General features: G+C 39.7%; 1 protein-coding gene across 14 annotated transcripts in view; it reads left to right on the top strand.

The window, feature by feature from the left end:
- GPATCH2L (G-patch domain containing 2 like) overlaps positions 1–21,569 on the top strand; it is a 61,400-nt gene that overhangs the window by 8,047 nt on the left and 31,784 nt on the right. For 12 of the 14 annotated variants that reach the window (XR_008699710.1, XR_008699709.1, XM_055538723.1 and 9 more), the window contains exons 3-5: positions 9,879–9,943; positions 16,724–16,900; positions 18,823–18,902. Coding sequence is in view for 12 of the 14 variants with exons in the window: in XM_055538723.1 (XP_055394698.1) it covers positions 9,879–9,943; positions 16,724–16,900; positions 18,823–18,902 (322 nt within the window). In the remaining 2 variants the exon portion in view is untranslated. Of the gene's footprint in view, positions 1–9,878; positions 9,944–16,723; positions 16,901–18,822; positions 18,903–19,984; positions 20,042–21,569 lie in introns of all 14 variants that reach the window. The other 2 variants (XM_055538732.1, XM_055538733.1) reach the window with 2 other exon arrangements.

Consider the following 21,569-nt stretch of genomic DNA (forward strand, 5'->3'; position numbering starts at 1 on the left):
GTATCCTTGATTTTCTGCCTGGAGGTTGTAACTCCCAGAATGTACTCGATACGGAATCGTAGTGTTTTCTGTGTGTATATATGTTTGGGAGTAGGAGACAGTCATAGCATATTGAGTCCTGGGAAATAAGAGTCTCCAAGAGTAGTTTACTGTTGGCGCAGACAGAGAAGGAAAAAGCAGTCCTAGTAGCAGTGCATTCTGGAGACTGTAGTATTTTATATACCTTCATTTATTGCAGACTCCTGGAATGGGGTCAGAATCAGGCAGTGAGGATCAGAAGACGATCCCATCTCAATCTCCTGCGTAGCTGTATGAGATAAAAATCTAGGGGTGAATTAGGCCAGGGGCTCTATCTTCCTGGCTTGTTGTAGATGTGAAAAGAGTGTGTTACCTGTATCCAAGGGAGTAGAGAATGGGACCAGGAGTAATTTAGCTACCCCTTCTGTTGGCAGATACCAAATTGTAGGTAAACTAATTCTCAGCAAGGGGCTTTTGAGCAGGTTCTGCAGAAGAAGAAGAAGGGCACACCCTCCTGAGTGTTCAGAGGAAGAACACATCTTTGAAAATGACAGCTAGTGAAAACCAGAAGAACATTTTAGAAAATCTTCATAAGGATGCAAGGAAGTCTAATCACTTTGAAACAGGAGCAGAAAGTCATAAGGACAGAAAGATAGCTGTTTGACAACCCAGAAGTGTGGGAGGAAAGAGTGTAGGGAGATTTGAAATGTAATGTTAAAATGAAGGACAATTCATTCTGCAGAAAATTGAGTTGATGATGTGGAAAACTTTGGAAGCCCTCCCAAAATGCACAGAGGAGATAAAAATGAGAGAGAAGGTGATAGATCTGGAGCACAGGAATGGAGGCCTAGTCTGCAGGTATGTGATTACTCCCAAGGAAGAAACCAAACCATTGGGATAGAAGAATGATTTAAAAAATCTAACTGAAGAGAGAACATGTTCCTGGGTTGAACAATTAAGCGTATAGATTAAAAGGGAAAGCTAATGAAAAGAGACCTCTAGTCATATCCTAGCAACATTTTTGCATTCTGCTTTGGTGGTGGGAGTGGAACAGTTGCAAAGAAAATCTTCAAAGGGATGAAAATAAGGTTGGTGTTCATCCCTAGAGTACTGTACGCCAGGGGCTAATAGACTTGCCTGTAGAATTTTGAGGGGTAAAGGTTGCTCCCCTCCTCTTCTCCCCTCCCTACCTTGAATTTTATGTATAGCTAAGATAGTGGGAAGACATCAGAAAGACATTCTCAGGTATTCAAGTCTCAAAATACATGCTCTTTAAAAACTTACTCTGAAAAGGCATCTCGTCTTGCTGAGGATGAATCTGTTAACTAAGCCTTAAAAGGAGGGGGTGGACTTCTCTAAGTCACTGCCATAGCTCAGTAGCAAAATCCTGACAGAAATTATTATCTCCACGAAGTATACCTGATTGCAGTGGCCATGTTAATTGACCTGTGAAACTGGAGAGGTTGCTGCCTTCTTTCTTGGTGCCATCTGAAGAAACTGAAAAAATAACCTCCTTCATTACACATTCTCATAACTTACTGTGGGAATAATTTTGCAGTTGGTGGGAGATACTTCTCTGAAAAACCTGTCCCTCAGTCATGAGCGCTTCCATAATGAGAACTCTGATTACATATGATTACAAATATACCACTTCAGTTTAGGAAAAAGGAAGAGAAATCCAGGGAAGGTGTTTCAGGTGATAGGTCTAGGAGTGACCTTTCTGTTTTTGTAAATTCTAAGACAATTAAAATTTTTTTTAAATGTATTTTTTATTATTTAATAAAAATTAAAAGGAAGCCCCTTATTTTTTAGCATGATAGTGTAAGCCATTAACTCCATCCTGCTTATTTCTTTTAAAGTTAGTTGTAAAAGATACATCTTACTTAAGCTACTTGGTTAATAATTTAAATGGGTGAGAAACCGAGGTGGTAAAGTTACTGATACAACTTTTGAGTATAACGGATAGCACTAATTCTGTACCTCCTTACTGTAATGGTGACAGGTATAAGTACTCTTATTCAGGTCTAAATTTACAGTTTTCTGTGGTCAGTAATATGATAGAATTAGTAAGCTCTCAGGTCAGAGGTTTCCCTAGTGGGTCAGATGGTAAAGAATCGTCCTGCAATGCAGGAGACCTGGGTTTGATCCCTGGGTTGGGAAGATCCCATGGAGGAGGGCATGTCAATCCACTCCAGTGTTCTTGCCTGGAGAATCCCCATGGACAGAGGAACCTGGAGGGCTACAGTCCATGGGGTCACAACTGAGTGACTAAACAGCACAGGTTAGAGAACAAGCTCTTAGTTGTGGGAATTCAGAGATTTGACTTCTCGAAGTTAGAAGCTTCTTGTTAGGGCTAGAAAGCAAGGAGAATTCGTAAAGATGCTGTGTTTATTGCTACAGAAAAAGTTGCCCTAGAACTTAGTAGCTTTATAAAACATCAGCTTCAAGTGCAGTTTCTGAAGTCAGGAATCTAGGAGCAGCTTAGCTGTGTGATTCTGGTTCAGTCTGTCTTCTGCAGTCTTACTGTCGGTAAGGGCTCTCGTCGTCTCAAGGGTCAGCTGGGGCTGAGGAATCCACTTCCGTGCTCACTCACAGGGCTTTTGGTAGATCTCATTTCCTAATAGTCTGCTGGATTGAGAGTCTCAGTTCCTTTTCTTGGGCCCCTCTTACAGGGCTGTTAGCATCCTTGAGAAATGGTCGTTGGCCTACCATAGAGCAGATGGTCTGACAGAGAAGGAGGAGAGAGAGAGAGCAGGAGAGAGGGAGAGAGCAGCCTCTCCCTAAAGTACCCAAATCTCAGACATGACATACTGTTACGTCTGCCTGTGCTGTTGGTTACACAGGCCAGCCAGGGTGTGAAATACCAGAAGGCTGGCATCATCGGGAGTCATGCGGGAGTCTGGTTACCACAGGTGGCTACTGGTCTTCTGAGAATTTTCGTTACTTATCGTGAAGCTAAATTCAGGAATAATATTCTCAGAGTAATTATTTCCCCAGAACTTACTAAGAGAATGTTTTTACTTTGATTTCAAAGAAAGGACATTTAGGAACTATAAAGGCAAGCAAGGTGTAGATTTCTGAGAATACATTGTTATATTTTCAGTATACTGAAAATGGTTGTTTATGTTTTAAATTTTAAGATGTAGCACGAAGGGAGAGAGGATCTTTTCTGAATTGAGTTTGTGATTCATTTTCATGCTATTCAGCATGTATGATGCATTTTTAGCTTATAAGCTGTAGTCATCAAAATATAGCTAGAATTTCAGCTGTATCTGAATGTTCTACGTAGCAAAAAGCAAAGAGTAAACTTTTTCCCTAGTTCAGTCAGTCGGTCTGCATTTTCAGGTAAATGAAAATGAGAAGTGCTGAAATTCATAGTTACGTTCTGAATAAACCTGAATTGACTTTGAGTAAGTGGAAATGAGATGACTCGGCATCACCTGTATTTTAGTGGCCATTCAGGGAGTAGCTGGGCTGTCGAGATACACTGCTACTGCCAAGTTGCTTCAGTTGTGTCCGACTCTGTGCGACCCCAGAGACGGCACCCCACGAGGCTCCCCCGTCCCTGGGATTCTCCAGGCAAGAACACTGGAGTGGGTTGCCATTTCCTTCTCCAATGCATGAAAATGAAAAGTGAAAGTGAAGTCGCTCAGTCGTGTCCAAATCCTAGCAACCCCGTGGACTGCAGCCTACCAGGCTCCTCCGTCCATGGGATTTGCTAGGCAAGAGTACTGGAGTGGAGATACACTACCCTGGTTCTAATTCTTGTTGTGCAGTGTGGGACGAGTTGCTCAATCTTTCCAAACCATATTCCTTCATCTGTATTATGAGGTTGACATAGTTATCTCATAGACTTTTAGGGTAAAAGAAATGAAATAATGAATATAAAGCACTTAGTACTTTGTTGGTTCTATAGTAGAACACAGTAAATGATGTTATTGGTATCAATAAGTAATAGTAGCCTTTTTTATAATTAGATTTGTTTATTTTTAGTTGAAGGATAATCACTTTACTATATTGTGTTGGTTTCTGCCAAACATCAACATGAATCAGCCATAGGTATCTATGTCCCCTCCCTCTTGAACCTCCCTACCGTGTCCCTCCCCAGCCCACCCCTCTAGGTTGTTACAGAGCCCCGGTCTGAGTTCCCTGAGTCATACAGAATAGTAGCTTTCTGTATTAATAGTTTTCCTAATAATTCAAGTGCCAAACCCCTTCTTGGGGTACTTGTCTAATATCTGCTGAGAGCAGCGTCTCCCTCTCTTGGGTGAAACCCAGTGTGGGGAAAATGCTAGGTTTCATAGGTCACATATGAATTTTCCATTCAAAGTGAAAATAGATTTGAGTCCTACAGAATTTTTAGATTGAGGTATAATTGAGAGTCCCATTGAATTTAGATGACTATTTTAATAAGAATACCAGTGAGGAAATTACTACTACTATTAGCCTCTAAAATAATATTATTGGGAAACATACAAAAATTATCACCCTAGAAGTAGCCTTTGAGTCTTTCATCCTTTGCCTTTGTATAATAGCTCTAGACTCCACAGATACATCCTAGACTCCATACATGATAACGTACGCGATACATCCTCATAGCACATCCTCAGAACAGTCCATCCACATTTTAACGTGAATGGAAATAGGATTAGAGAGGTGCAGTGACATGACACAAAAGCCATACAAGGAGAGGCAACAGAGCTGATTTGAATGAGTTCATTTCATTTGCGCAACATTTACTGAATGCCTGTTGTGTGCCAGGTGCTGTATTAGGCATTGGGGACATTGAGGTGAGCGAGGTATTTCCTTCTTTCCCAGCCTGGATCTTTCTTATCCATGGCTGTAGGATATTCTTTATGTCTGGGCTAAGCCGGGAAGGGTGACCTGTACAACTCGTGAGGAGTTTCAGTTCTTCAGACCAGTTAGCCTGAAGGTTCAGCTACCTGCTCATTGTGGGATCTGCTAGACCTCAGACTGAGGCCCTGACCCAGTCCTGGCAACAGAATGACATTGTTTCTTTTATAGGATGTTGACCTCTGCCCCTCCTCTGAAGTGGTTTCCCTCCTAAACTGTGATGTCCCACCCCCTTCATCCCTCCACTTTATTCATCACTCTAGATGAGGGTTCTCACCTTTGATGCTGCCGACAGTTCTGGGCCAGATGATCCTCTGTTGTGAGGGCTGTCTTGTGCGTTGTAGGATGTTAGTGGCATCCTGGCCTCTGCTTGCTAAATGCCAATAGAATACCAGCTCCTTCTACCTGCCTCCAAGTCCTGACAAAAAAGCTTTTCCCAGATATGGTCGAGTGACCCCAAGGGCTGGGGTGGGGTAGGAAGATAGGAGAAGGGGGACAAAATTACCTCCAGTTGAGAACCACTGCTCTCAATGTTTCTGGTACCGAGATGGAGTTTTTTACTTCATTGACGCTGCTTTTACCAACAAGCACGACTTTCATATTAGAAAAGTCAGTAAGACCAAAACATGGATTTCTTCTATAGAATAAAAATATTGTGTTTTAAAAATGGAGACTTTTTCCTAATTTGAAAACCATACTTTTAAAAATTGTTCCTGAAAAGGACAGGCAATTCATTTTCAGAACTTGGCAAGAAGAGCAGTTCAGATGAAAGCATTTAAAAATTTGTACCAAAATTTACAATGTTTAGCTAACTCTACCCTGGAATTAACTATTTAAGTGGATGAGAAATATCAATATATTTTATTAGGCTTGATTCCTGTAATAATCTACCCCTCTGAAAATGGATGGCATGCCCAGTCATCTGGTTTACCCAGAGTGCCTTGAATTACCAAGATGATTGGGTAAGGATAGGTGGACACGTGTGACAAGACAAAAAAACCAAAATGTTAATTGCAATATCTAGGTGATAGAGTGTGAGTGGTAACTTCTTTCAGTTTTTTTGTTTGCTTGGACGTCTTCATAATAAAATGTTGAGAGAGGAAAGCGTTTGGAACTGCTGGTTAGGTTGACTTTCTTTACATTTATGTTATTTCAGTTGGATATGGTTCAGTTGTTTTTCTAACAATATTATAAAAAGTAGGTAATATTAATACAATTAATTGGTCGTCCAAAAATCTAGGCTTTAATTTTTTTTTTTTTTTGGTCTTATTTTAAATAGTGGCTATGCTGCTGAATTGTGGGTTTGTTTTTTATTTTTTTCAGTGAAAACCAGAGAAGTGTGAGGTATTACTACTATTTTTACTCACATATGAATATTTTTGAGATACTTTCTGGCTTCTAATATGAGGTGATTTTCTCAGTATTACAAGGTTAAATTCTCAGCTTGCACCACCCTCAGTGGAGAATTTTCTTCATTGGAAAGCACTCTTCTTTCTGTGTTTTCACACTCTTCTTCCATAGACTAGGCTAATTTTTTTTTTTTTCTCAATAAAATACATGGATTTAAATTGTGGTTGGCCTGCTTCCTTGTTAGTTTTAGTGCTGGTTATAGCAGGGCCTGGTATAAAGTAAAACTTAATAAATGCTTACTAAGTGAATGAGTGACAATTTAGGGGAAATAGTGGGGGAAATCCTTCCTCCTCTTTTTTCTGTTAGAGACTTTTTATTGCCCCAGTTTACAGTAGAATATTTTTGAATAATGTATTGTAGGATTGATACATTTCTGCCCCAAAATATTTTCAAAATATTCAATGAAAACTTTGATATGCAAACTCTCTATAGATTAGAATCATGTGAGACAAGGAGTACAGAACAGCTCCCGAGGCAAAGGCAGGAGGCGTGGTGCCTCTAGGAGTTGCTGTCATTTTAGGAAAAGACAAGATTTTCACTATGTGCCATATTTGTGGGCTTTATCTTGTTACTTTTTCTGATGATTAATCAAGGCTGAGTTTCTGTCTTCCTGACTAAGCTTCAGAGAACTATAGTGAAGTGGATACCAGAGGTAGTATCTCATTTTCTTTTTCTTATAAAAATGAGGAACAGAGCTATTTTCCTTGCCTAGTAAAATTGCCCATAGCAAAAAAAGGTATAAGCTCTTTTCACGGTTTTGTAATAGGAAAAATGTGTAGTAGTCTACCACCTTTGAACTTTTTGACCTTGTGATCTATAAAGGTACTAAAAGACAATTGTTTTTATTGGAAGATAAGTGCTTATTTTTAACAGAATATTAAACATTCTGTTTAGTTAGCTGAATTAACATTTTACAGTTGACTGAATCATTATTAAAATCGTACTAATCTGATTTTTTTTTTAAATGGTAATCTCTGATTCAGAATTGAATGAAGGCCACAGGACTTTGGCCTATAAATTGGAAAAGGAAAAATTTGCTTCTATTTCATAGCTAGCCCTACATTTTTATATGCTGTATCATAGTGTTTATGTGCAAATAATGCCATGAAGTTCCTTTTTTTGTCCTCAGTAAATTATGCAGTTTTTTTTACATGTAGTTAGATTTTCACAATGCAAGTTCTTCTGGAGACATAGATAGAATTAGCAGATGCTATCAGATGAAATAGTCATTTCCAGATATTGGTGGAATGATGATACTTTTATGTAATAAGTGTTCTGTAAGGCACACATTATTTTCTTAATGAAGAAAATACATATCTCCCTAGAACACAGTCTTAAAATCCTGGTGGTATTTCTATGACATCATTGCTGTTACTCTAATTAACTATATATAGAAAACTTACAGACAAGTTTAGTGCAAGCTCTTTCAAGAACAGTGAGTCTCTTTAAATACTGTTGACAGAAATAGAAAATATACAAGACAGGAAGGTTTTAGGTTACCCATACCTTCCTGGATCCAGCAGATCACTCCCTTTATTTAGAGTCTGAGGAGATAATGGAATCCATGTGAAAAAGGATGAAAGAAACATGGTATCTTGTAGTGCTTACAGGTGGCCGGAGATAAATGGGGGCAGAATCCACAGACTTTGTAGTAAGGCCGTAGTTTTAATTTCTTAATTGGAAATATTCAAATAGAGGAGCCCATAGACATTGCAGGGTAGAACTTGAAACACCCATAGAGCAGGAAACAGCAAATTTCCTCGGTAAAAAGCCAGCTAGCAAGTATTTGGGGGCTTCGTGGGTAATATATGTTCTCTATTGCAACTCCTCAACTCTGCAGGTGTAGTGTGAAAGAAGCCAAAATCTGTAATAGTCAACGAATGAGCAAAACTGTATAGGAACTTTTTGTTCCAATAAAACTTTATTTATGGACACTGAAATTTGAATTTTGTGTCATGTCTGTATGTCACGAAATAGAGTCCTTCTGATCTGCCCCTCTACCTGGTGATTTAAAACTGTAAAAACCATTCTTAGCTCACAGCCTATACAAAAATAGTTGACAGGCTGTTGTTTGATGATCCTTACATCTCAGTGATATGCTAACCAAGAATGCATATAACACAGTGGTGGAGGAGAATGTTTGTTTTATGGTCTGATGTGCTTTTTAAGCCCTCCTTAACATGTAGAGGAGCTAAAAAATAAATAAAATATGGTTTACCTTTGAGGTAAGATGATAGTAATAAAGTAGTTGATATGAGAGGATGTAGTAAGACTCAGTGGACTTAGAGTATACCACTAATGCTCTCAGGAACTTGCTAAAAACAAAAACAGCACCATAAAGTTAGCAGGCACCGTTCCTTAAACTCAGAAGTAGGAAGAATGCAGTACCCTGTGAGGATGTCTTCTGGATTTAACTGCAGAGCGCTTTGAAGAAGCTAAATCCATCAGAATCCAGTGGTGCTAAGTTTTGTGAGACATTTCTCATAATGACACCGGAGAATGTTTCCATTTATAAGTGCAGAGGAAAATGAAAGAAGCTTTAAAGAAATCAGGTATGTTTTATTGGCTCTCACTGCAACAAATTTCTTGGATCTGTTGCCCAGAGAGAAGCTTAAGTGAGGAAACACTGCTACATAATTTAACTGGCATTTTTAGGATTTAGTGTTGGCAAGACATTTGGAAATGTTGCAAAATACAAAATATTTTCAGAGTTTGGATCCAGAAATGCAGACTGGGGTTTTGCCAAGCCTGTTCTTTATGCAGCAGGGTGAGGATGCTGCTTCTGTCTTCTAGAGCACGTGAACGAACTTGACTGACTAGCTTGGAAGGAAACATCCCCATCAAGGAAATGGCGTATTGTAAAGAATAGAGAAATTTTTCTTGTGCCAGATAAATCGAATTTGATGATTAGGTGGGAGAAACGCAGCATCCGAAGAGGCAGAATCAGTTGTTGGAAGTAGCTCAGGATGAAGCTGACTTGGACAGCATTCTGTGGAGCCAGAGTTTTTATTTTGGTGAATTCAAATGGAATTTGTTTTTACGTTTTCATTTTTAACCTTATTTTTAAAGTGAATTTTGTTGTATCCACTTGATATCAAGAGACATTAAATTTAGAAAATATAATTTTTGTCATACTGATTTTTTTTTCTGGATTTTTGTTTGCTGCTTTGTAAATGGGAAAACTTGAACCATGTTGGATATCTTTTAAGTTGCATGGCTTCATTTGAAACTGATAGTTGACAATATTTAAAAATAAAATTGGTTGATAAATTTGTGATACCAAAGCAGGTTGAAATTTACTTCCATGAGCGTCTAACTTCCTCTTGGTAAACTAACAAAGTGACTTGCAATCTTTTGAAAGTACTATAAAATATAAGTAAAAGTTTACAGTTCTCCTCTTCTTACATTTCTTTTGTTTGGGGGAAAATGAATTTACCCCTATACTTAACTGTGAAATTTGTATTTCTGATAGGCTAATGAGTTAGAATGAAATGAGGGAAACTTGGGATCTTTTGACTTGAAAACCAGCAGATGAATGGACAGCTTCGTGTTGACTGGACCTGATGTGTTCTCTTGTGTTTTACTCTTTGTTTCAGTGAAACCAGCAGTGTGTGTAGCAGCAGTGACACGGGGCTCTTTACCAACGATGAAGGCCGGCAAGGTAATCGTGATCCTAGCCTTGGGACGTTGGTTCCACATTTCTGGGAGGATTTGGATGGTTCTAGGAGTGCCTTACTGGGAGTATGATGGTTGTCTGTGAAAGTGGTTCTCAAACTTTAGGGCATAAAAACCATGTGGGGAACTGTTAAAACTGCAAGTTCCTGAGCTCCTCAGATTGGTCTGGAGTTAGCCCCTGGAGTCTGCATTTTCCATAAGTACCTGTGGTGATTTTTTTTTTAATGCAGGTAGTTCAGAATTTGAGGATCATTGATCCAGGGATGTTATAGTATCAAGGATAGAACTTTGGAAAGTTGCTTTTTATTAAAACCAAAAAATAATAATAAGGTTATTTTGTAACATTGTATTACTGGATGGTAAGACATTCTTATTTTCACATGGAGAGAATATACTTTTTTAACCTTATTTATAAGTGACCATTTATATAGTTCATGAGGTTCTCATGACAAGTGTACTGGGGTGGTTTGCTGTTCTCTCCTCCAGTGGATCACGTTTTGTCAGAACTCTGCTATGACTCATCCATCTTGGGTGGCCCTGCACGGCATGACTCACAGCTTCATTGAGTTATGCAAGCCCCCTTGCCATGACAGGGCGGTGATCCATGAAGGGGGCATCACTGATACAATAAACAGGAACCTGGGCAGACTCCAGGAGATGGGGAGGGACAGGGAGGCCTGGCATGCTGCAGTCTATGGGGTTGCAAAGAGTCGGACTTGAAGGGTGAGTAAACAGCAACAATAGATGATCGTAGTGTTCTGGGTGAAGAGACGATAGAAAAGATCTTTTTTTCTGAAGTTTAGTAGAAACTTCTTGTGAGGAAGGCTTGTGTGTGTTAAATATCAGTTCTTTATTTTTTACTATTTAAACAGTAGTTTGATCTTGTCCTATACACTTTTGTGCTACACTAAGTGTGTAACAGTAAGAATTTTTTATAGCTCCCTTAGGTTGTGGTTTTCTTTTTTTTTAAATCTTTTCCAGAAGTCAGGTATAAGGCAATTTATTTATTTGTTTACATATATTAAGTTTTTAATTCTAAACAAATATCAATCGTATGGAAAGTAAACAAAATACAATAATGAACCTCATGAGCCAGTCAGTTTCAACACTTACCAGCTTTCTGCTGTTATTTCATTTGTTTCCACCCACACTCCACACCACATTCCATTTATTATTTTTATCATTTTTTTTGAGTTACAATTTATATAAATTGAAATGTGCATATCTTAGCTACATGATTTTGACAAACAAATGAAGTCTTGTAACCTCCCAACTCATAGAACATTGCTATCTGTCCAGGGATTTCTTTTGTGTTCCTTCTTTGTCATTCCCTGCCCTGGCGATTAATGTTCTGATTTTATTTTCCACTTTAGATTAGTTTTGCCAGTTGGAGAACTTCATAAATGGAATTACAGAATGTTCATTTCTTTGTGTTTGGCTTCTTTTCCTCCTCATCTAAAGTATGTAAGATTTATCTGTGATATTTTCATTTATGAGTAATTTGTTCCCTTTTATTGCTAGTTCAGTTCATTCGCTCAGTCGTGTCCAGCTCTTTTTGACCCCATGGACTGCAGCATGCCAGGCTTCCCTGTCCTCCACTCTCTCCCAGAGTTTGCTCAAATTCATGTCCATTGAGTCGGTGATGATATCTAACCATCTCATCCTTTGCTGCTCCCTTCTCCTTTTTGCCTTCAATCTTTCCCAGCATCAGAGTCTTTTCCAATGAATTGACTCTTCGTATCAGGTGGCCCAGCTTCAGCATCAGTTCTTCCAATGAATATTTCAGGTTGATTTCCTTTAGGATTGACTGGTTTCAGAATGTAATTTTATAAAGGGTAGACTGTGGTTTTCTTAATCTAAGTGAGTGATTTGTAGATGTCTAAAGTCCCTTCTGAAATTCAGTGATTTTTCTCCGAGGGTTAAGTGATTGAAGGCTAGAAGCACGGTGGCTATATGTCTAGGGTGATCCAGATTGGCTCCTTAGTAACTGAAGGGATCCCAGGACTGTGAGACTTAGGTTCCAAATCCTAATTTTGTAAAGAGACCATGGGGAGGTGTCTCACCCATGCCTCAGAGTTGTGGGTACAAGTGGAGTTGTTGAGCTTCCCACTCTAATGGAGGCTGCTATGAATGCGTTCCTATCCCTTTCTGGTTCTGAGGGAGCTAGGTGTCATTAGAGACTGTGCGTATATACTCCTGCATAGTCTGTAGCTAGGGTTTTGGTTCTCTTATCTCATACCAGGAAAGTTTGGTCTTTCATGAATGAACTGGAGCATACATTCAGAATTACTAATATTAATATTTGCTCTTTTTCTTTGCTTTTACTATAGTATCATAATGCATCTTTCAAAGGTTATGCTGTGTATACAGAGGTGTAAGAAAGTGTGGAGTTACTACAACAGATTAAGTTTTGGGCCTTTGAAAAGCCTTCCAATGACAAGAAATCCTTGGTATATTATGGAAGGTCATAGAATATTTTATAGCCCCAGTCTTGCCCTTTGTCTCTGCATCAACTTTGCACATTCTGGTGATATTTAGATGCTTAGAGTTCTCAGCACAAAGGTATGTTTCTTCCTGCTTCTGTGTCTTTCCTTATGTTGGTCTCTCTGCCTTAAATCTCATCTTTCAGTTCAGTTCAGTTCAGTTGGTCAGTCATGTCCGACTCTTTGCGACCCCATGAATTGCAGCACGCCAGACCTCCCTGTCCATCACCAACTCCCAGAGTTCACCCAAACTCAGGTCCATTGAGTCGGTGATGCCATCCAGCCATCTCATCCTCTGTTGTCCCCCTCTCCTCCTGCCCTCAATCCCTCCCAGCATCAGAGTCTTTTCCAATGAGTCAGCTCTTCGCATGAGGTGGCCAAAGTATTGGAGTTGCAGCTTCAGCATCATTCTTTCCAAAGAACACCCAGGACTGATCTCCTTTAGAATGGACTGGTTGTATCTCCTTGCAGTCCAGGGGACTCTCAAGAGTCTTCTCCAGCATCACAGTTCAAAAGCATAAATTCTTCGGTGCTCAGCTTTCTTCACAGTCCAACTCTCACATCCATACATGACCTCGGGAAAAACCATAGCCTTGATAAGACAGACCTTTGTTGGCAAAGTAATGTCTCTGCTTTTGAATATGCTATCTAGGTTGGTCATAACTTTCCTTCCAAGGAGTAAGCGTCTTTTAATTTCATGGCTGCAGTCACCATCTGCAGTGATTTTGGAACTCCCAAAAATAAAGTCTGACACTGTTTCCATTGTTTCCCCATCTAATTCCCATGAAGTGATGGGACCAGATGCCATGATCTTCGTTTTCTGAATGTTGAGCTTTAAGCCAACTTTTTCACTCTCCACTTTCACTTTCATCAAGAGGCTTTTTAGTTTCTCTTCACTTTCTGCCATAAGGGTGGTGTCATCTGCATATCTGAGGTTATTGATATTCCTCCCGGCAATCTTGATTCCAGCTTTGCTTCTTCCAGCCCAGCGTTTCTCATGATGTACTCTGAATATAAGTTAAATAAGCAGGGTGACAGTATACAGCCTTGACGTACTCCTTTTCCTATTTGGAACCAGTCTGTTGTTCCATGTCTAGTTCTAACTGTTGCTTCCTGACCTGCATACAGGTTTCTCAAAAGGCAGGTCAGGTGGTCTGGTATTCCCATCTCTTTCAGAATTTCTCATCTTTACCATTCCTTGAATGGCTGGTCATCCTCCAAGACTGTGCTCATTTTGCTCCTCTGGGGCATATTTATGGACTACATCCATGGGTTTTTTTGCTCTCAACTTCTGGTTGGGTTTGGCTGATAGGAGGAGGCAACAGTGGAAGTGTGTGTGTGTGTGTGCGCGGGGGGGAGGTGAATGAGATTGGTTGTATCAAGTTTTTATTATGATAATACTGTTTAGCAGCCCTAGGTTTCAGTGGTTTATTGTTGGGTTGGCCACAGTCCGTTCAGGTTTTGCTGTAAGATGCTATGGGAAAACCCGAACAAACTGTGTGGTCAATCCAGTACATTAATTTCTTGCCGTGGGGCTGGGGCTTGGCTGTGGTTCAGCTGCTCTTGCCTGGGCTTAGCCTGTCTCCAAGCTTCAAGTTAGGTTTGTATCTACTCATTTTTTTCTTATTCTGGGACCTAGGCTAAAGGAGCAATGGCTCTGCGTTACATGGACTTCTCAGGGCAGAGGACGTGAATGCCAAGTGACCAAGCCAGAACATATATGAGTATTTAAAGCTTTTGCTTGAATCACATCTGCTCATGTTCTACCTGAAGCCAGTCAGATGACTAAGCCCCATGTCTGTGGGATGAAAAAGTGTGCTCTTCCTCAAGGGGTAGGCTCTGTGGAATCCCAGGGCAAAGGGCAAAGGGTGTGAATGTATCATTCTGTTATGGGGAGGCAATGAAGAGATGGAAACAATAATGCAGGGTACCGCATTGGATTAGAACCATCCCTGACTCCCTTTCTCCTGGTTGCTCCTGTTTGTGTTCTTCTGCTGAAGGCTACCACCCCTGTTTGGACCCTTCTATAACCACAGTTCTCCATGTTCTGGTAAGCATTATTTCCCCTTGCTTCTTCAGGTCTAGGAATGGTAAAGCCTCACTGCTCTGCTGGCTCCGGGATGCTTCAGCATCCCTTTGGCTTCTCTTAATACTGCTTACATGTTTGTAAATAATCACTGAAGTCTCAAATACCCCATTTAAATGTACATATTTCCTAAAGGGATTCTGATACAATCAGTGTACACATCATCTCCTAGAACCCTTAACTCTTTTTCTTTTCCTGAACTTACTGTTTTATTTACTGACCATATTACTTTATTGATAACAGATGCATGCCTTTTCCATGGAAGATTTTCAGAGGCAGGAGTTTTTTGTTGTTGTTTTTTATTTTTTACCACAGTAGTAACACATTATCTGGCATATAATAAGCTCTTAATGATTATTGGGGAACACAGATAAGGGGGAAATTCTCCTTTCTCTTCCTGAAACAAAATTGTACACAGAACCTCAAATTATAAAACAACTAAACTCAATCTGGTTAAAGCAAGCTCCTAGAGGAGCAGGAGGTCAGAGCTTGACCCACTCAGCCTCTCCCTTATTCTCTGGCAGCCCTCTTTTGAGGAGCTCCTGCATCAGGCATCCTAGTGAACCAGGGTTGAAGACTACTGGTCTAAATGATGTCACAAGGGTCCTTCCAGTTCAGTGAGTCCTTTTTTGTATTATCGAAAATCTGGAGTCAATGCTTGAGAACCAAAACAAACAAAAAAATTCCCTTATAGTCTGCCATTTGTTATTGGAAAATTATGATATACTAATTAATAAAGGGCCCAAGGAATGCTTATGAATAGGAAGGAATCACTGTATTGACTTGGAGTGAAACTAATCATCGTTAATTCTGATGCCTATCTTTTATTCATTCTTATACCTGGTTAGGTTAGATGCTTTTAGAGTAATGGTTCTCCAAATGTGGTCTCCAGACCAGTTTAGCTTCACCAGGGGACTTGTTAGAAATGTGCGTTCTTGGTCCTGTTTAGGCCAGAAGCAGAAGTTTGGGCAGTGCAGCCTAGCAGTGTGTGTTCTGGTAGCCCTTCCCCATCCTTCTGAAGCACACTAAAGGTTGAGAACCACTGTTCTGAAAAACAGCTGTTGATGTTGTGTTTTTATAAGAGAATATTTGGAGCAGCTTCTTTAGTGGCTTCTTTTTCCTTTTAAAGATCTCTGCAGTGATTTAAGAGTTATCCTTAGTGATCCATGAATCTGATACTTCTTATGATTAACAGGTCTGAGCAGCTTCCCTGAGATCCAGTACCCATCAGAGAATGAATGCAATGTGAACTCTTTAGATGTTCTAGTAATAATTTCCTTCATCCTTGCTGTTTTGAAAAGGGTGAGGGGTAGCAGACAGAAAGTTATCCATCTTACTCTTTGTGGGCAGGAATAAGCTCTTTTGGAAATTGAGATGCTATTATAGTAGCTGGTAGAAAGAAGTTTGAACCAAGAGTCTGGCTGTATGGTTCTAGTCTTGACTTTGTCAATAATTGAGTATGGCCTTGGGCAAATGTTATAACTTCTCGACAAGCCTTGGGGGGTTACATTGTCTTTGTGGTTAGTTTTTTTTTTTTTTTCTGGTAGCTTGGGTTGCTACTGTCAAGATGATTTTCTGTCCCATTAATGAGATATCAAGGAAGAAACAAGGTATGAGTATACATTCTTTATTCACCTATTACAAGAAATAACAGCAAGAAATCCTACAAAAATAGCCAGTTTCGAATTGAGTAATATTTGTGGGTTTTTAACCTCCAAGTTCATGTATGCCACTTAGAATGGTACATGAGAGGCAGTTCATTTTTATGTTAAAGGCTTTGGAGTTATTCAGGCGTACCGTGGCTTCACCATTGCTAACTCTATCTTGATTTTTCTGGGCTTTAGTTGCCTAATGGATAAGTTTAAGTTAGTGTAATGTTTGGAAGAGATAACAAATTTACAGATTTTTTTAGCATGGGTTCTGGTAGGTGGACAGGACTTATAAGCGGTAACTTTGTTAGTTTTTACTATCAAAAGCTTCCCAGTGTGTTTCAGTGTGACATTTATGTGGAACTAGTTTGATGTCCCGGTTTTTGTCATAATATGGATCAAGAAGTAGCAAACATTTTTTTTTTTTGTACGTTGACTTTATTTAAAAAAATATAATCAGACCTATAGCACTGAGACATCATCTTCCCACTTGGCTTCTCTTAGAGCACGTTAAAAATTCTAGCCATGACAGAATCTCTTTCCTTTAGGGGACGATGAGCAGAGTGATTGGTTCTATGAAGGAGAATGCGTCCCAGGATTCACTGTCCCTAATCTGCTGCCCAAGTGGGCTCCTGACCACTGCTCCGAGGTAGAGAGAATGGATTCTGGACTGGATAAACTTTCCGATTCCACATTCCTTTTACCTTCTCGACCAGCTCAAAGAGGTGAGTTCCGAGGAAACCAAAACATACTTCATACTTTTATGTTCTCTCTGGGGGGAGTCCACCCATGGCCAGCCTACTCATGCCTGTAAGCATGCATTGACTGTCTGAATTTTAGAACTAGGCCAGGGAGTTGTCCAGAAGGTTCAACGGTCAGTCTCAGAGCTTGAGGTTTTCTCCATTCTTACCTGAATCAGTCCACGGAGACTCTTGGGATTTATATTAGCGAGCACCCCTTCAGCTTGCAGTTGCCGTCTGTGCCGGGTCTAAGAAGCCCAGCAGTGTGTCACTGCTGCCTATCCTGTGAAACCGGTGGGCTCCTGAGTGCCCAGTGGAAGCCTGCAGTAGTGGATCTCGGAAGAGAACAGATTTCAGTAACAACATTCATAACAACAACAGGCGTAATGACATTTTTTAAATGGGTGATTTTAAAATATTAAAAAAAAAAATTTATTTTAGTAATTCTGTTATTGTGGGCTTTAATACAAATGTGTATTCTTTCCCTGTGCTTTCCCACTGATTATGATGTAACAAAGTGGAGTGAGTGGAGCCTAGGTCGGGGGAAGGAAAGGTGGGAATACTCTCTGGTACTGTCTTCCTAGCTCTGTGACTGGTAGTTACTTCATTTCCTTGGGGCATCAGAGTGATGACTTAGGATATTGTGACATTGAACAATGTTGTTTCAGAGGTTTCTTTTAGCTCTATAAATTTGTGATGAAAAGATCCCCAGAAACCAAAAATCATCCAGTTTCCAAGTGTATGTTGAGCATCTGTGGGTGCAGCATTGCACTAAGAGTTGTGAATTCCTGTCCTGCAGTGTTTCATTATGAATTTGGGTGATTGAAACACCTTCTCAAAGCAGTCTGTTCTTGGTAAGGATGCCTGGCCGAGGCACATCATTTGGTACCTTAATAGTTTTCATAAACACATCAATGACCATTTCTAAAAGTTCTTTATGGACCACTTAAAGTACATACAAATAAGCAAGACTAGAAAGAAGAAACTTTACATGGCCTGTAATCCCACACCCAGAGTCGCTGATAATATTTTCATGTGGATTCTTCCAGTAGTCTCTTCTGTGTATAGAACATATACTGCAATTAGAAAAATGGGATTATATTATACATGCTATTTTTTTTAACCTGTTTCGTGAATTAGAATGTCTTTAAAATTTTTTTTAAATACTTTTGTTTGTTTATTTCTTGGCTGTGCTGGGTCTCCCTTGCTGTGCGGGCTTTTCTCTAGTTGCGGTGAGCAAGGGCTACTCTCCGTTGTGGCGCGCAGACTGCTCATTGCTGTGGCTTCTCTTGTCCTGTTGCAGAACATGGGCTTTAGGGCACGCCAGCCTCAGTTGTTGCGGCACGTGGGCTCAGTATTTGCAGATCGTGGGCTCTCGAGCTCAGGTTCAGTAGTTGTGACACATAGGCTCAGTTGCTTCGCAGCCCATGGGATCTTCCTGGACCAGGGATTGAACCCGTGTCTCCTGCACCGCCAAGCGATTTCTTTTACCACTGAGCCACCAGGGAAGCCCCTGAGTTAGAATGTTTTTGAGATGATAGCTAATGTTTAATTTGTAATTAGAAATTGTTGATAATACCTTATGTTTGTGTAGTGTTTTCAGTTTATAAAGTACCTTCCATGTGCTGTTTCATGGAGTCTTGAAGCCCTGTAAAAGCGGACTGAGCAAATGAGTGTTCCCTTTTTAAACAAGGATGCCTAGGTCACAGGTAAATGACATGCCTAAGATCATACCACTGGTGACAAAGACAAAGGAATAGTAAATCCTTGGCAAATAGCCTAATGATACTGGTTTAAGGATCAATCTAGTAAGATCCCAGGTGGAAGGCCTTTGTGTACTAAAAGCATATCACTGCTAATGAATCTTGTGCATTCAGTTACTGAGGTCTGTCTTCTTTTTTATTTAGGGTACCACGCTCGCTTTAATCGTCTGCCTGGAGCTGCAGCTCGATGCCTTAGAAAAGGGCGAAGAAGGCTTGTGGGGAAGGTGATAGCTCTCACTGTTTCCTAGGCTCCCTGGGAGGATAATTTATTCCCCAAGAGATTTGTATCCTATTGGTAATCAAAGGTGCTGAAGAACTCCCTGGGGTTAATTAAACCAGATGTATTTTGCACGTTCACAAGAGTGAACATTATATAGGACATGAGTGGATACATACATGAAAGCTGAAGCTTGATTCCTACACAAGTTCTGACAAAGCAAACACTGTCATGACAGTGTTGGTGGTCTGTAAACCTAGAGGCCCGCTCTCTGTCCCTTCTACTCTTTTGATTATATTATTATTGTATAAGTTGAAATGCTCTTGGCTTCTTTATGACTCCTCTTGAATTCACGAATGCTTCTTTTGTTCTAACTTTGGTCTTTTATTCTAATTCATTAAAAAAAAATGGGAAGCAAGACCTGTTATCAAATTCCAAAAGTCCCTCCTTGGCCATAAGGGAGGACTGTCTACCATTTACTCAGTTCTGCCTTTGCCAGGAACTCTGCTAGGTACTCAGTTCATTTATTCCTCCCCAAACTCTTGGTAAAAAGGTGATATTTTCTTTAAAGGATGAGGAAAATGGGTTCAAAGGTGTTAACGAATGTCTGATGTTATCCCGATAGAAGTGGCAAAACACAGAGAATTGAACCCAGGTCTCCTTCTTTTTTATCTTTTTAAAATTTAAATTTAATTAATTACTTATTTTTCACTCTAGCTTTGAGATTGAAAATAAGGCTGAGGCTCAATACCAGTCAGAGAAGATTGTGGTGGAGAAAGAATAAGGGTGGGAGAGGCATTTTTAGAGCATTAATATGTTTGTTCACTCAGTAAGTATCTAGACTGCCTGAGTGTGGCAGGCCCTGTGCCCGACCAGGTATGCAGTGATCAGAGCCACAGTCTTCCTGCCTTAAGGGAGCTTCTGTTTATAGGTTAATCAGAGGACTGTTTTCTGCAAAAGAAATGAGTCTGTTTATTTTCAGATGAATTCATATTTTTATCTGTCTTTAAATTCTATTTCATATCTCTAATTAGAAAAATATTTGATTATTGGAAGAATACCTTTTCTTTTGGATTACTCATTTTATAGGCAACACAGCGCTGCATTTTCTATTGTGGGAGCTTATTCTAACAGGACAGCTAGCAGGTAGGAATACATGGAGTGGAGGGAGGCCCCAGGATGTTGGGAGTGGGGAAGAGAGCAATGGTTTGACTTTTCTTCTTTATTGGTTAGGCTTGACACATGGTGTTCTCCCTAACACCTACCTTATTTTGTTTCAGCTCCTATAAAATAAGAGCCTTCCACGCCCATGGAAGTAAATAATTTCATCCTGGAGAACCCCCTTTAGCTTGCCTGGAAGGAAAGTAGGGCCTGTTGGATGTGTCTGTAATGATTTCAAATGAATAGGATAATATTGACTTGGTTAATTCATCTTCATCACCTTAAAGGGATATTTGTCATTTCTAGCAGAGGTCACTGTTCTGCCCCCCTTCTTCTCCCTCCCCTGTCTCTCTCCTCTTTTTCTAAATTGTAATCATAAATAATGAGTCTCATTCACAGCTCCCTGCCAGCGAGCTGCTAATTACGCAAAGTACTGCTTGTAATTTACACAGTAATAAACTGTAAATTTAAACATTACGGCACTTTAAGTTAATAATTTTTCTGCTGTAACAAATAGCTCATTTTTCACCTATCTTTTCTCGTGGCCCCATTACCATGGTTATGTCTGTGACCAAGAGGTGTAGGTGTGAGGAGTGAAAAATAGGAAGAATACAGTATGGGAAGCCTTTGCATTTAGCTCCACTCCTACCCAAAATCTGACCTCCAAGTTAATTTTTCCACAGTCAGTTCTGCTAAAATGTGTACCCTCATATTTAGGCTAATCCACACACAGATGAATACAGATAATAGTGTTTGCCCAGAAACAAATGTGTTTGAGTAACAGGCTTAACATTTTTGACACTCATGCCCATGACTTATGCTCTTTCATCTTAACACGTCCTCACATGCGTGTAACTCTTGCTCGTGTGCTGTCAATACGCTCGCCCAAGTTCTGTGATAGATACTCACTGTAAGTGCACTCAAGTTAAATGAAGGGTGAGTGCCTTCTGCCATTTTCCAGTTTTTTTGAGATTAGTTTCTGAATTGCTTGTGGTGGTATGGGTATGATTTTGTATTACAATCTTGAGAACCACTAATTTAAGAACCAGTTTATACAACTTGTATTTTTACTTTAGGAGATGACGTTTAACAGACAAAATACAGGGTGACAATTTTTGTAAGTTACAAAAATCTTTTGACCTGTATACATTTAGTCAGTAGATACTTAGGTGTTCCTGGTGAGGACTTCACAAATGTCACGTTATGAAGGCTGTTGAGGCTATAAGTGAATGACTCTAGGGATCTTGGTGTGCTAGCCTGTTAAAAATTGGCTGCTGTTGGATTTTTTAAAAAACTGTTTCTATTTTGACATTTTTAAATAAGTCCAGGAGGTATATTAAAATACTATACATAGTTTAAAAAAAGACTTTTTCTGAGCACTAAAGAAAACTGAGTCTAGAATACCATGCAATACTTTTACAATAGAGTTCCATAAAAAGCTGTCTAGTTGCTATTGGATTTTAAGATTGACATCTGACATGTGCTTTGGGGTTACTGGTATAATCATGGGAAA

The sequence above is a fragment of the Bubalus kerabau genome, chromosome 10 (assembly GCF_029407905.1).
Source record: "Bubalus kerabau isolate K-KA32 ecotype Philippines breed swamp buffalo chromosome 10, PCC_UOA_SB_1v2, whole genome shotgun sequence".
Classification (NCBI taxonomy): Eukaryota; Metazoa; Chordata; class Mammalia; order Artiodactyla; family Bovidae; genus Bubalus; species Bubalus kerabau.